Here is a 16303-nt window from a genome sequence, read left to right on the forward strand (position 1 = left end):
TCGATATAAACTGATCTCATTTTCACTTCTTCCTATTTCATCTTTCGTTCTCTATTTTTGAAACACATATGATGATATGAAGTGTGATAGTCTGTAAAGGATTTTATTATTTTATGCAGCTATTTTTCTAAAAATTGTTTCATTATTTTATTTTATTTGTCATTTCTGAAATAATTTGGAATCTTTTTTGATATCAGACGTGCATTAAGAAAGAAATGCGTGATATCTATTGTTGTACATATTATTAATTTAAAATAATTAACCCGAGAATAGTCACCTAGATTTTTATACTTTAGCGGCAAGAAAATGTGAATTGTTGTAAAATAGATAGCGTTTTCTTTCTTTTTTTAATAACTGTTCTTTACGAATCTTTAAATATACAACTCTATCGAAAACCTGCAATAAAAAAGTTATATTAAATGCTTTAATAATTAAAATCTTTAGTTTTTTAAAATTAATATTGTAATAAGTTGCTTAACGTATTTATTTTGTTTAATAATTGTTTGCTTTCTACTTATTTTTTTTTTAGAAAATTATGAGTGAATCCATATCTAATGTTTCCAAATGCCAATAAATTGGAAAATAATCATTAATATACAATACGTTGTTAATAAAAATGATTTTAATTTAAAAAACATCAATGATTGTTTGCATAAAACAAAAATAAAGTGGCTTTATATTTCTGGGTTAGAAGTAATAATTTATTAAATTTTAATTTATTATAAGATTGTCATAGTATTGGAGTAGCAAAAATTTTTACACTAATTTCTGATCTTAAATCGAGAGAAAGAACATTAAAACGTGATACATCGCTCGAGGTATTCCAATTTTTAAGACGTACTAGAGTTAACGCATATTTTTCCCTTATTCTCCTGAATTCTTAACCCGTCTTTCTGTACTGCTAGATCTCCATCTTGCTCGCAATTTCAACTACTCCTATTGTTTTTCCACATTTTCGCCGTTTCTCACACGGCTTCGTTGTACTTCGCCTTCGTTCTTTGCTGCGTTCCTTGACGCTTTATCCTCGTTCTTCCTTCCTTTGCATCTTCTTCCTCACTATTCTACATATTCACGCGGTTTTTCGTCAACATTTCTTCGCCGACATTCATCTTCTTTTCTCCACTGTCTTCTAGCGCGTCCCGTCTTTCCATCCTTATTACATTCTTCTTCATTCTCGTTCCTCGTAAGTTGCAAGTGAATTCCCTTCCCGCTATCGTTCCTTTCTCACTTTAAATTTAAGGTTTTTTCCCTTTCGTGTTATTTCTTACTGTGGACGTGGAATGTCTTTAATAAATTATAATTTTTTATAAGCACACCTTCGACGATTCTTCCCTATTAACTTTTCACATTTGATCTGTTAAGCGTGAAGGGATTAAACTGATATTTTATTCAATCTATATCTTTTTTCTTTGATTTTTTTCTACTTGTGAAGAACTTGCGTTAGATTAAAGGAATTCTAATTCTTTTATTCCCTTCTCTTCGAACAATAAATTTTTCTCTCACTCACACCTGATATGCACTGTCCCACTCGGTCTTTCTTCTTGTCCCACTTTGTCTTCCTCCTCGATTTCCACTTTTTTCATTTGCACTTTTCTCGCTTTCCTTATCGAGACTTTTCGTTTGGCAAGAACTTTGATGAATCGAATTCTCTGCGGGGTGACGACGGTGGTCCACCACGCAGCCTCCACGAGATGCCCGAACGAACAATGAGATCTAAGTGCCAAGCTTTATTCCAGGACGATCGCTCGAGATGTCGCTGACTGACGATGGACTGCCGTTATCTATAATACTGATCGTCGAAGAGAAAAGAGTTTTATGATCTGGAAGATAATATTAGAGATTGCTACGAATGATTGCGGATTTCTGAGACCACAAAATTTGCTATAATTTTCATATATGTAAAAATGATGCATTAAAAATGATGCAAATGAATTGAATTAAAGTGGAATCCGATTTCTCTATCAAGACATCTTCATTCATTTCAAGATATTCTAATTATTATTAGAGTAAAAATTGAAGCTCTGCTCTCTAAAATCTTTAGTGGGAAAGTAACTCTCTAATTAAGAGTAAAATATCATTTTTTAAAATCAACAAATGATCCACTCTTTTTCATCATTGGCTCAATTGTCATTTTTTTAAATTAAATTCCACTCCAAAAATTCTAGAGAGTTTATATTCTTTCACTTATATATATATAATTTGGAGATTATTTTCATAAACTATTGTTAAAATATTGTATTTAAGGGAAATATTATATTTATTTATTTATTTATTTTGTTAATCGATGTTGTTCAAAAACATCCTGTATATTAATCATGTATCATGCGAAACGAGAACCAGTTGTTATGAAAATTCCTACGTAGGATGCAATATCGTTTTTCATATTTTCAACGACGCACTATTACTGAGGATTCCCAAAGGCGTAGTGGGATAATGCAGAACAGGGCGATTTCAATACAGAGATCGGTCGATTCGCGCGGAACTGGATACGCGACGCGTGTCCGGAAAGCGATGGAAAAAAAAAGAGAGAGTGTCGCGATTTGAGTGCTCCCGCAGAAATGAAAATACCCGACGCGGCACGATAATTGCTCGCGTCGTGTCGCTTTTGCGAATTTCCATCGAGGCGCGATCGCAAGCGCGATCGGAAACCACTAACCAATCATCTGGCCAATTTCGTTCAACTGTAGGGTGTGCGAAAAATACAATATACGTACCACGAGTATCGCTTAAAAATCAATTTCGTAAAATAATATTAATAGGCTTGCCTGAAAGAGTAAAAAGGAAGAGGAACAAAGCCTCTGAAAAAATATTTGAATGGTCGAGATTCGCATCGTCAGATTACAAGATAATTAAATATTCGATATAATTGAATATTTAAAGGTAAGGGCAAAGTTCTGTGTTCGACTTTTTGAAGACCTTATGTTTAGGAATTTTCGGAGTCGATGAATATGATTCTGACCTCAAGAAAATAAAATTCCAATTTTAAGAAAATAATCTGATTATCGTGAAACTCAATTAAGAGATTCTTGGTATCGCTGAGCTTAAATGCTTAAAAATGTCGAACCTCTAGTAAAGGAGGATCCAGTGTCACAGGACTCACAATAACAGGACAGAGTTTAAAAGTCAGTCTGGAAATTAGTAGCAATAATAAGTTTCAAATAAAGCGGAACTGAAAACTTTATATCACTTTGCATTAAAAGGAATCCCTAAAACTGAGTTTTATAATAATCAGATCATTCTTCGTCTGGATCTACCATTTTCAATTTTTTATTTTTGTGACCTACGAATAAAACATCATCAAATTATCCTATAGGCCAAGTTTCATGAAAAAAGCAGTTTATAAAAAAAAACTATGTGACCCCAAATGAGATCGTTAATCCACAAAGGATTAATAAATAATACCTACAATAAATAATATGCGCGAATGTGAAACGTTTCATTTGCAGTTCGAAACTCCAATGCAAGATTCTTATGCAGAAAAAATTATCTTGCGTAATTGTAACAGCCTTACACAATCCTTACACAAGATATAGAATAGAATTTTAAAATATAACATAACATAATCAAAGACAATTCAAGTAAAGTTTAAAAAATGATAAAAATTTTCTGTGAGGTATCTGTATATCTGTAAAAAGGAATACGCATATTTTTTGATAAATAAGGAATCGCGGAGGGATTAAACGTGATTTAAACGTTTGAATGCACGTGTGAAGAAGCATCCCGCGAGAGAGAGCTTGCGGATGCGGTTGCACGTATTCCGTGAATTTCACAACGGCTGAGTGCAGCCGCGGCAGCATCGTCGGAGTGCATATTGTGGTGTCGCCGCATGCATGCGCGTTTATATCGAACGCGCACTACGTAACGTGCAACACAATCCGGGAAGCGACGCGCGCTATATGCGCCGATGTAAGATTTATTTCGAGATTACATACCGTAGTCACGAGAGCCGCATTTCCGAGCTACGACGATCGTGTTTGCCGACGTAATCAGCAACTCACGTTATGAATATCGTAATACTGTGCGGTTCTATTATAATCCCACGCGCACAACACGATCACAAGATTCTCTGCTGCAATCATGAAGACGCGATTCCGTAAATTCCTCGCAGAGAAACAGCCAATGTAGATTATCGCGCGAATCTAATATACCTAAGAATTTGCAAAGTTATACCATATTGTATGGACAAAGTGATAGTATTCTCATAAATTCAAAATACCATTTAAACTCGGATTTCACTCTAAGAAATTTAGAAAGAATTTGGCATAAAAATAAAAAATCTATCGAAAGAATCCTTTTATATCCGATAAAGGTAACAATGTTGGTTCTTATTATAAAGTTTAATTGACATTTTCCACTTTTCGTATTTATTTTTCAAGATATATTCATTTTCCTTTATTTATTTTTACATTAATTTATCTTAAGCTTTTTTTTACAAATATACACAATTATATTAACGCAATCAATCCATATTTCACGTAAAACGTAAAATTAGCGACGAAACACTACCGTGTTTCCAGATTAGGCTCCACGTTGCATAATTACCCGTCGCATTATATTCCGTGAATTTATCGGGAAGGTTCTGTCATAAGTCGTGTTTTCCGCTCCGTCGACGATTCTCTCCCGTCGCATCTCGCTACTTACTTCCATTCCCCACGTCTTCCGTTTCCGCGCGCAGATTCGCGACGGCGTGGAAACTAAGTACGCGAGACCAATTCAAACCCTGGCGAACAAACGAGTTGAAATGGAATCCTCCACGATTGCGATTAACGACGGAAACTATTTAGAAAATTATAGACTGCTGCATTCTAAGGTGATATTAATTTCTTTATCCAAACAGAATTTTTTTATTCTACATTCTAAAAAATATGGAGCGATTTAACATCATGCGGTGTTTGATTCACACCGTTGTTGGTGTTGAAATAAATATCATGAGTTTTAAATTCACATCATATCTCTTGGTGTGAATTTAAAACACCAATTACAAAACTGCTCATGATTTTAAATCTATACCTATACTTTTTAGAGAATGTATAGAATACATTGTAAAAAAGAATCTGATTATAGCCATCGAATGAATAATGTTGAGTGAAATAATTTCAACTAAACGTTCTGGTAATATAATCAAATATAATTTTACCTTTACAAATATTTAGTAATTATTGCCATTGGAAATGCATTCTAAATAATAGCAATGTCTACATAATTCTCACTGTGTTGATATTAATATTAATACCAATATAATGTGGATAACATCGTAAGTTTTAAATGTATACCATGATTAAACACCATAGGTTTGAAATTTGACACCATGTTGATATTAATATTAACAATAAGAATTATATGGACACTGCTGGCCGTTAAATCTACACTAGAAATATTAAATCCACATTATTATATATTGGTGTTAATATTAATATCAACACAGTGAGAATTATGTAGACACTGCTATTATTTAGAATGTATTTCCTGAATGGCAATAATTACTATATTTGTAAAATTATCCAATATTTTTTAGAGTGTAATACTTATTAAATATTTATAAAGATAAAATTATGTTTAGTTATATTACGTTACGAGTGAATATTTGGTTGAAATAATTTCACTCGAACATTTGGTAGTTATAACCAGACTCTTTTCAGTGCGTTTGTAGTGCTATTCATTTTGGATTTCGTAGATGGTGACGATTAACAATATTTTATTTAATTAATTGTGATGGAAGAATGATACATATAAAAAATTATATGATCTCCATTCTATTTTATTTTTCATTTTCCACATTTTCTTCCGTTGAATTTTCCAACGTTTCATTTCAATCTGCAATTCCTAGCTTCAATTAAGAAGTTGATACAAACCAGTAAAATCATCTGACATGTTTCTCTTCAATTATTTTAGATGGTGGGAAAAGGGAGCTGAAAGAACTATTCTCTCTGACTGATTTCTCTAGCGGAAGAGCTTTGTGTTTTCTCGGGTGCGAGAGCGCTAGATCGCCAATTTTCACGATATAACCTATTCGATATAACCTACGTTTTTATTAAAGTCACGTTAATTAAAAGTCACTCGCATTCATTCGGAAGAAATAATAATTTTTTCCTCGTTTCGTTTCGAATCGACGCTACACGGGAAATCGAAGAAAAATATTGCGAGAGAAAGCTGGAGAAGTGTGCATACCGTTTTCCGTTCGTCCGTTCGATTTCGCGTGAAACGATCGTCACCCAACGGAAATCAATGCCACTTTGTTTATCGAGAAGCAGTCTCGCGATTCTCATTGGCTGTTTCCTCATGTGTTACGAGAATGGATTGAATCAACATGCAATTACTATCTCGCAACGCTGCGCTCAACGGCAATGCGCCATCCGTATACGCGACACTTGTAATTGTAGTTACACGCTATTGCATTGTTACAAATATTCCGGTCGCACAAGGTATCCGGAATAACGACCGTTTCTCCTCTTGGCAATAAATAGCCAAATTCAATACGAGAAGAAATTCATGATATCGCGCGTAACAAAATTTGTTATTAATTATCGCTAATTAAATAATTTATAAATAGGAACACATATATACAGAGTGCACAAAATGTCATACCATTTGCTTTATAACACATTTAGTTTTAATAAAATTGTACAGAATTGGGATAGAAAATTAATTATCAAAACCTGGAAAATTGGATCATTAAATGGTATGAAATTTTGTCCGCCATTTTGTATATACGCGTGCATATTATAATTATGCCATCTAATTATGTTACGTCGAAGATATCACTGACGGGAACTTCAATGCTTTGATCAAAGTGTCATTATTAATAGCCATGTTCCGTGCAGAGCACCGTATTCGTTTACATTTCCCTTATGCCATTAGAAGGGAGCTTTAAATTAGTTCGCTTTGATTTATTATTTAAACAGCCTTATGGACGCGTAATCCTATTTCAAGAGCCTTCTATACCTCGTTTCTTCTTCATTGAACATCGAGATTCTATTTGCGATGCTATATAATATTGTCATACTACGTGAATGGAGTTATTCGTTGTTTCATTCGTTGCAAGACTATAATTAATTAATTTTAAAAGCCATTAACAAGATTACACATCCATATGTTGTGAAATGAAAAGATCAAACAATCCGCACGATCGTGTTATTAAATTAGCTCCAAAATTTATTGTATAATTTTGTATAAGCTAACTGTGATAAATTTAAAAGCCTTCAAAGAAATTTCATGCATTTATATTAAATGAAAGCAACGAATAATTCTCATTTATATCAGTAATTTATTGGTGATATATGCATAATTGTAATTAATTAAAACAGATTCAAGAGTTACTGCAGAAGTTTTACATTCTTTCTCGATGAAATGACTTTATATATAATTATTAATAATATTACGAAATTAATAATAAAATTTATTATCGCAGAAATAATTCATAATAATTTTAATATATTTTTTTACTTATTTCTTTATCGCGATTGATGGACAATTTATTAAAATCAGTTATTCGTTTACATAAATGTAAAATTCAAGCGTTTTTATTGAAACGCGCATTCGATTGTCAGCGAAATGAAATTCTGGTCTCTAATCATCGCCCTTTATCATTATCATCATTATTCGCAAATTAACTCTACACAAAGCTGTCTACACACACATATTCATACCAAATTGACATAGTGATCAATCGTGATTTTCATTATACGAGAAAATCACGCGCGATAAAATTCCGTGCTAACGTAACGCATTTCCGCTTTGACTCCACTGCCGAAAATGCAGATTTCATTAAAGTCCAGCCCGTTAATATCCGCAATATTATTCTGCCATGCGTTGGTATCCATCGGTTCATAAATAACGTTGTGTCAAAGCGACGTTTATAAATTACCGATGATGTCACGCTCCGATACACTCGCGGCGTTCAGTTTTTTTCACAATCTCGTCCGAATATTGCACGGGATATATATTTAATATGTCGTATCTAAACATAAAAAAAAACGTGAAATTATTCATGTTGCTCGAATGTAAAAATAAATTTTTAAAATTTGTATTTTGCTTTTCATAAATGTACATTTCTTTTCTATAGAAATAGAAATCGAAATTTGTCTTGCTTTAATCAGAGAATTTATTTTCAGTGGTTTCCTCTATTTAAGATCTTACGAAGTAACACAAAATAATATAACTGAACATGTAAATATTTTAGTAAGATAGTAAAAATATTTATGTTTCTATTATTACACAAAAAATGACATTGTATACACTATTAAATATTAATGGATTAAATATAAATTAATTTCTTAAGTTAAATAACATTTTGTTATTTTTAACTTTCAAATGTATCCAAATATATTATTTGTATTAAAAAAACATATGGTTAAGAAAACAATTACATTTAATCAATCCATTTTTATGATTAAATTGCTGAGTTTCGGAGTAAACAATGTATTATTAATGTACGCACATAAAAAATAAACTAAATTTGAATCAAATTAATTTCTTAAATTAATTAAAAACTGTTTAACTCTATCATTTTAGTTAAATTAACATATTAAGAGTAGAAGCAATGGCAACTTGTAAACGAATGATGAATTTAACAGTGTATTAACGACATTAGCCAACAGCAGTCTAATTGAAAGTAATCTTGTTAATTCAATGACAGTATTAATGAAACAAATAACGTTTTATTACAAAAGCATGGCGTATTTGTTTCATTAATACTGTCACTTAATTAACGAGATTATTTTCAATTAGACTGCTGTCGACTAATATTGTTAATACGTACATCATTTTCTTGTGTACGAATTTTTTAAAAAATAATTGAATTATATTTGTCATTTTTTTATACAACGTTTGATTTTTCTGATTGCAGTTGCGCCCATCGCCAGTCTCAAGATAGGTTCCACTCTGAATCCGAAGAATATCAAAGAGGGCTCCGATGTTTACTTCGAGTGCAATGTCAGGGCGAATCCCAGATCGTACAAATTGACCTGGTTTCATGAGGTAGGCGCTGCATCGACCACTCATTCACTTTTTCCTTTATTTTTTATAAATCGGGAATATGTGATCCTCGCCGTAAATCGAATGTTTAATAATGAGGCGAAAACGATGTGCAAATATTCCCCAGTCAACGACCAGAGTGCCACTCATGTATCGACATAAATATAAACTGAACTCTAATTGCGTACGTGATACATAAAATATGAATAACACATGATTCAATCATTGTTTCTCGATGAAGGTAGTCGAAATTTAATGATTTTAATTAGTGACATGTATTGTACAAAAAATTCTAATCTGAATTTTATTATATTGATGTGGATTATTTTATCATTTGATTCATTGTTTCTTATGGCTTTCTCACATTCTGGGATCGTTGTCGGTTTATACTGATGAACATCAGAAAATGTTTTCATGAGGAAATCGAGAACGCCATGATCATTTAAAGCGTAAGGAATGCATTAGAAGATTGGTAGAAATATATTAGAAGATTGATAATTTGCATTGAAGATGATCCGAATTGAAACGTCCGAATACTGTAAAGTATATTCTGAAGGAATAAAAGATATATTATCATAAACAATTTACTATGCTCCTCTAACTGCGTCAGACTCTTAGAGTCTTTTGCCTGTTTTATAATTGTACTATACATACTTGTAGAAGAATCCTGATTTTATTTATTTAATTTTTTTTAGTACATATCATAAGATTCTACGATTGAAGTATTTTTAATAATTTTTAGTTGGATTATCTCTATATTCGTTTAACATTTATTCTCGTATAATTATCTGAGAATGAGAATAATTTTAGACAGAGAGAAGATACAAATTATAGAGAAATCATAGAGAAATCAGTCGAATCGTTATCGAAGGTTATCTGGGTTAGTTGTAATTGACCTGCAGGGCATTGCTTAAACAGTTCCAGCACTGACCTGCTTTAACCTATCCTAAATTGCGCAATATACATCTCATCACCGCATAATAACGTTACATTCTCTTCAAAAGATCTTATCGATCGATGAGCATGCAATAAAAGCAATATCGCAAATGATTACTTTATCAAAATTATAAAATATACAAAAATGTAGTAATAATTTAAGTGTGAAATGATTTTGTTAAATGAGTCATACAAGTGAAAACAAGAGCGAAACTTTTATATTTTATCTACATCATAAAATCTACATCATACAAAATCTTAAATTTTCCTCTCATTTTCAAAAACAAGAAGACGTCACATGAGAAACATTAATTTTTTTGATGTCACAGATTGTAATCTTGCTTTTTTTTCTGATTGTTGCAGATAAGTACTTAATTTAAACTATATGCATGATTAATTATCACGCCATGTAACATCAGACGGTATAATTTATAAAAAACAGTGCATCGCGCGCGCCCCTGTCACTAACTTTTCCAAATTTCGATTATTATTAATATCGACCTTTTCAATGCCATTAAGTTTTAAAGAGACAAAAGTGGTGAGGTAAATGAAGGCATACATACATATATATAGATATATTTAACCACTGCAAACGGCCACAGGGCGGAATTTCAGGGACGACCGATTTTACTGGCTATTTACGCAGGTCCTAATGAAATATCCCCTAATTAGTACGCCTATTCCGTTTGGCATTAACATTGCGCACCGGGTTCGTCCGCCTACGGCACTATTCAATGCATGCGGCATTAGCCGAAATGAATTATGCGAATCATTGCGTAGTAACGCTGAAGCGATCGCGCGTGGACTGGGTGACATTTTCGCGATATTAAAAACAAATATAAAAAATTCGAAATATTAAAAACTGTAAAGCGACGTTATTCAGACTGTAATTACGTCATCGGCAAAAGCAATATCGTAAAAAAGATGGATTTTCGAAAATTTAACAGATGCGAAAATATCGCTGAATTATCCGAGACCGGGATTCAACAATTCCTTCGCATTTCATATTTATCGATTTAATTCTTTATGAATGGGTGGTTCAGTTTGCGGGGTCATCCCCTTTTATTTTACAAACTGCTCATTCGATTTTCATGAAATTCGGTCTGTAATTGGGGGTAATTTGCTAATGCTTTTCGGTCAAAACTAAAAAATTCAAAATGATACAATATTTGTGGATAGAATTTTTTAAAAATAATCCGATTGTCATAAAACTTGATTTTAGAGAATTTTTTAATTGTAAATACCAAGTTTTTACTTTCGATTTATTTAAAGCTCGTTAGTGTTACAGTACTGCAACATTATGACAATTTAATTGACTTCCAAACTTTGATTGTGCCCTGTGGCACTAGATCTTCCATTGGATATTCCATTGGTCTGAAATTTGACAATAGATTTGTTCACGTTGCTCACACTTTACACTCAGAATCTTCGGTTTTTCTCTCTTCAACATCCAAATATATATTTTGTTTTAAATTGTATGAAATCTACAAACATTTTTATAGATTTCATACAATTCGAATAAATCACAATTTTCAGGCTGTATTCAAACTTAACAATCCCAAAAACCGAGTTTCATGATAATTAGTTTTTTGTGAAATGCGAATTTTAGAGTTTTTAAATTAACGATTCCAAAAATTCTTAAAAAATAAAAATCTTCTTTATTCTCTTCCTTGGAGTGAAATCTCACTCCAAATGAGTGAAAATACTCCCACTATTAAAAAAGAATGAAAAATTTGCATTCTTGAATAAGAGGGACAGATTTTCACTCTATTTTTTTTTTAAGTGAGATTTATCCACTTATCCAAAGGAAAAAATCTCGCTCTGTTTTAAGAATGAACTCTCACTCCAAAAGTTGAATTCTTGTTCCAAAAGAGTGAGAGTTCTCACTTTTAATAGTAACAAATTTATTCAATAGTAATATTTTAACTCTTTTGGAGTGAGATTTCACTCCAAGAAATTTAGAAAATAAGTTTTTTTTATTAAGAAGCTCCCTTAAAAAGTTAATCAAATTAAACAAAAAATTCTACTTGCACAAAAATCAAATATCGAAGGATTGTTTTAAATTGAAACAAGTTAAAACGATATTTTATAAGAGAATACGAAAATGCCATTCGCCAAACGAATTGCCGAAGTTAGCGTGAAAAGATCCTTAGCTCCCGTATAATCAAAGCGAGGCTTCGCTGCGGCGCGACGCAATTAATCAGATTTGATGGCGCCCCGGCGCGAGACGATTTACTCTCGGATTAGTCTCCGAGGAAGCTGCGGAGGAAAACACGCCTCGAATTTTCCTGCAAGTCTACCCTCTGGAAAACCTCGCACTTGTGTAACTTCGAGTATCTCCGTGCAGGATTACGTCGGTCTTCATCGTCCTCGCGTTATTCCACGCGAACGATCATTCGCGTTGAAACATTGGTATGTAATTCCTCTCCTATTTTAGCCTGGCCACTTTAAACGCGATAACAAACGTAAGCGGAGAAAAGTTTTGACTCTTTCACCGTTCGACACAAACGATATATTCTTTTTCCCGGTGGAGACAATCGTCAAAAGCGCATCGTGCAGATTCTCTTTATCTTCGGTCACTCAAGGATCGTTGGAGTTAAGCCTCTTGAGCGGGATTACGTCTTTCATCATTTTCCCCGCTCTCCCTTTCTCCCTCTTTCCCTTGACAATCCCTAGAGACCATGAAATCCTACGAGCGTTTCCTCCATTCACTCGTAACATCCTTGACGTTCTGCAAGGATATCAAGCAATGCTATGATGTCGCACGTAAACTATATGATGTTTCATGAAAACTGCGCATTCGAGTCAATAACAATCCTTTGTTAGCTTCGGTGAAACTGAATACTGTACGAAGTTTACGACGACGCTATTTTCATGAACGAGCGAACCAATACTGCAAATAGATTCACAGACTCTAGACGAGATAATATCTTTCCGTCTCAAATCACAACGATCGTTCCCATTCGCGTATGTTGCGAATAAATAATGCAAATCGAGCGACGTGCAAATATTTTCTGGAAATTGCCCAGCAAGATTACAACGGAATTTTCAGCGGCGAAATTCTTTGCCTTTGTCGGTTTCAATTGAGTAAAAATTCAGCATACAAAAAGTTAAAACAAGTAGTTATTTTAACTCTCTAAATCTTCTGGAGCGAAATATCACTCTAAAAGACTCTAAAAATTGAATAGTCTTGATAAAAGTGAAAATATTTTCATTCTTGAACAAGAGTAGCAAATTTTCATTTTTTATAGAAATGAAATTCACTTCGCAGGAATGAAATCTCACTCCTAAAGAGTGAAAATCTGCCACTCTTGTTCAAGAGTGAAAATATCTTTTTTTTTAATATCTTTTTCTACCCTTTTTTTCAAGACTCAATCAATTTTTCAAGACTAGCTCAATCTTCAGAGTCTTTTAAAGTGATATTTCACTTCAGAAGATTTAGAGAGTTAAAATAACTACTTGTTTTAACTTTTTGTATGCTAAATTTGTATTCAATTGAAACCGACAAAGGCAAAGAACTTCTGTAAACTTTTATCTACGAATGTTATTTATCCTATATCACAATTATTGTAATTTAACTTCTTACACTGTAATTTACACTAATGTCATAATTACTTTATTATTGTACAATTTTCACGCAAAAATAGTATTTTTCTTTATCCTCATGATCTTGTATGTACTTCTCTTCTAATAGATAGAGCGAGGCTTTTTTTGTCCATTTTTAACGATAATGTCTGTTTCTGCACAGTAATATTGAACATTTGAAAGTCATGCTTGTGCATTTAAAAAGCAATCATGATTGTATAAGGTAATTGTAATCACGTCACTGCAAAGAGATATTATTTACTGTCATAAATTTTATATTACTTTAAGATTGAAACTGATAGAATAGCCCCGTTCTACCCTAATACATTTTTCATAATTATCCTTCATCTGAATCCTTATTTATGTATATCCTCCTTTCTGTTCAATACCTTAGCTCTTTCTTTCCGCAAGTAAATAATAAAACGATAATATAAAAATGATATGTAAAGTGAAAGAGAAAAAAATGACGCACCGCATAACGTTTTCTTTATCTTAAAATGATTGATAAATATTAACCCAACATAAATGTCTAAGGTTTCTCTTAGAGGATTTTCAGAAAAAGAAATTATTTTAAAAATAATGTCATTTTTTTAATGCATTGTATACACGTTTCTATGCAGATCTCAATCACTTAAAACATAATGAAATTGATTTCGACGTAAGTAGAAGCATAACAAATAAAAATACACTGTCTCGGATATGGGAAATAGGTCCCTAGAGTCACTTTTTCTTTTTGTTTCTCTCTCTCTCTCTCTCTCTCTCTCTCTTCCTCTCGTTCTCTCTCCTTTCTCTTTCTTTTGCATACTGTGTTTGCTTCGGACAATTTCGCGGATCGTTTGTCTCGGTTCCAGCAGCGCGACGCTGTTGCATATTTAAGCGAAAAGACGAGCGCGAAAGGAAGAACGTTGACTGTCCTCTTTAAATTTGTAAGAGGCAGGACGAAGGTCCTCACGGCATAAAGGAGAAGGGTCGTCGCTCCTTTTGTATGCGCGCTTACGCGGATGATTTTCTCCCTTGGATAGTCGCGTGCCCGGGGGGATGAAAATTTTTCCTTAGAGGGGCAGGAATGCCGTAACGCGACTCCAGGGAATTCCGAGCGAAATTTCGCGAATTATTTATCGGCCTGGTGCCACACGCCGAGAACGGAGACGACGACGGAAGGTGCGAGGTTGCACGTCTCAGATAAATGATGTGGTGAATCGCGCGAGGAAATCGAAGGTGGTATTCGGTATCATTCGGACAGCATCAAGAAAATTTTCTTCTCCTGCTGTGAATCCTAGAAAGAAACTTTTAATTGGACAGTATTTCATATAAAAGGAACGAAGTTGAAGATATTTTGGAGATGCTCTTGCAGCTCTCCTCTTTTCTTTCTTTTTCACTCGTTTGAAATACTTTGTATAGTATTAAAAATATTCATAAGAAAACTTTCTTTTATAGAAATGAAGAAAATAATTTATATGAAAAGAACTGAGAGTTGAATGCTTTAGTATCTTTTTTTTTTTTTTACTCCGTTGCGCTTTCAAACGCCAACTTTGATTTACTCCGTTGCATTTTCCTGCTCGGTAAAATTATTACCGATGTTCAAGTTCTCGCGAAGGATTTAAGAGCCCGATCCGCGCGATGCGGTGAATTTTCGGCGGTAGCGACGGGGCGGATCGAGTAAGTTCACCGCCATTCGAATGGAATTTTAGAGCAAGGATAATTTGGAATGTCTGCAGCCATTCGTGCGGCCGCGCGAGCGTCGGTGTGCACTCTCGTTGAAATTATTGTAAATTTACGAGCACCCCGTTGTCACACCTCCCGTTCGACGGTCCGCATCCCGTTCTGCTCGTCGAACCGAACCGATAAATTGCCCACGAATCACCGATCGCCGTTGGTTTACCAATCCGTAAAAACGTCCGTACGACGAAAATTTTATTGTGCACGGATGACGCGCGCGGGCATGTGTATGCACACGAACGCATCATTTACTATCGGGCAAAAATTGCGGCGATTCGTTCACAATGACAAGATCCGCGCTCCAGCCGCATCCTTATCAAAGATTCAAAATTAATCTGGGGTTAGTCGACATCAGGGGGATATATATTGTATTTATCTGGAATTCTACTTTATATTGCTCATGACGATTATCTTAAATTATTTATCACTCTCCCGATCATAATCTTTAATTATTTAAGTGCAAAACACTTTTAAACAATAATAATAATAAAATTATAAAGGATATTTAAAAAAAAATAGGAATGTATTATAGAAATTTATTATTTATCTTTTGCTACAAAATTCTGATTGTTTTTTTTTCTGTATTTATTATTCCTAGCTATGTGCAAATTGCAGGATGTGATTAAGGTAATTGTTACAATATTTTAATGAAAATTAAAATTAATAAGCAATTAAATTAGATTGAGTATGCCATACTACAGAATGTTGTACCCGCGACAAAATAGTATATGGCATTGAAGGGTTAATTGAATTTGCTTTGTCATGTTGTTTTAAAGTTAATCTCGTTTCTCGCTCCGCAATAATCGCGTAGTAAAAACTTCTTTAACTTGTATGGAAAAAACGGAGACAAAACAAATGAAGGCAAAACTGCGGGTAAGAATATTTTTTCCGCTGCGTGAGCAGGACGTTTCGCGCGAGCTGGAATCGTGCACAGAACCGAATCGTGCAGGTAGACAAGCATCATCCGGGTGAACAGTGACGATTCATTCACGAATCGGTTCGCAGGTTGCTGCCATTTCGTCTGGAAATTGAAAGAGGGAGGGAATTGCAAACAAATATTTGAACGCGCCTTTGAAACCACGCGCTGACC

The 16303-nt window shown here is 33.6% G+C and overlaps 1 protein-coding gene and 1 long non-coding RNA gene across 3 annotated transcripts in view; one reads left to right on the plus strand and one right to left on the minus strand.

Annotated features, from left to right (window-relative positions):
• Positions 1–16303, plus strand: part of LOC105144851 (nephrin) — a 275992-nt gene that overhangs the window by 234658 nt on the left and 25031 nt on the right. For both annotated transcript variants that reach the window (XM_087415783.1, XM_011054062.2), the window contains one exon: positions 8846–8976. In XM_087415783.1, the coding sequence (XP_087271909.1) occupies positions 8846–8976 (131 nt within the window). The remainder of the gene's footprint in view (positions 1–8845; positions 8977–16303) is intronic.
• LOC105144849 (uncharacterized) overlaps positions 1–16303 on the minus strand; it is a 114557-nt gene that overhangs the window by 66381 nt on the left and 31873 nt on the right. The window lies entirely within an intron of this gene.

This window comes from Acromyrmex echinatior, chromosome 18 (assembly GCF_024713525.1).
Source record: "Acromyrmex echinatior isolate Ae372 chromosome 18, ASM2471352v2, whole genome shotgun sequence".
Lineage (NCBI taxonomy): Eukaryota > Metazoa > Arthropoda > Insecta > Hymenoptera > Formicidae > Acromyrmex > Acromyrmex echinatior.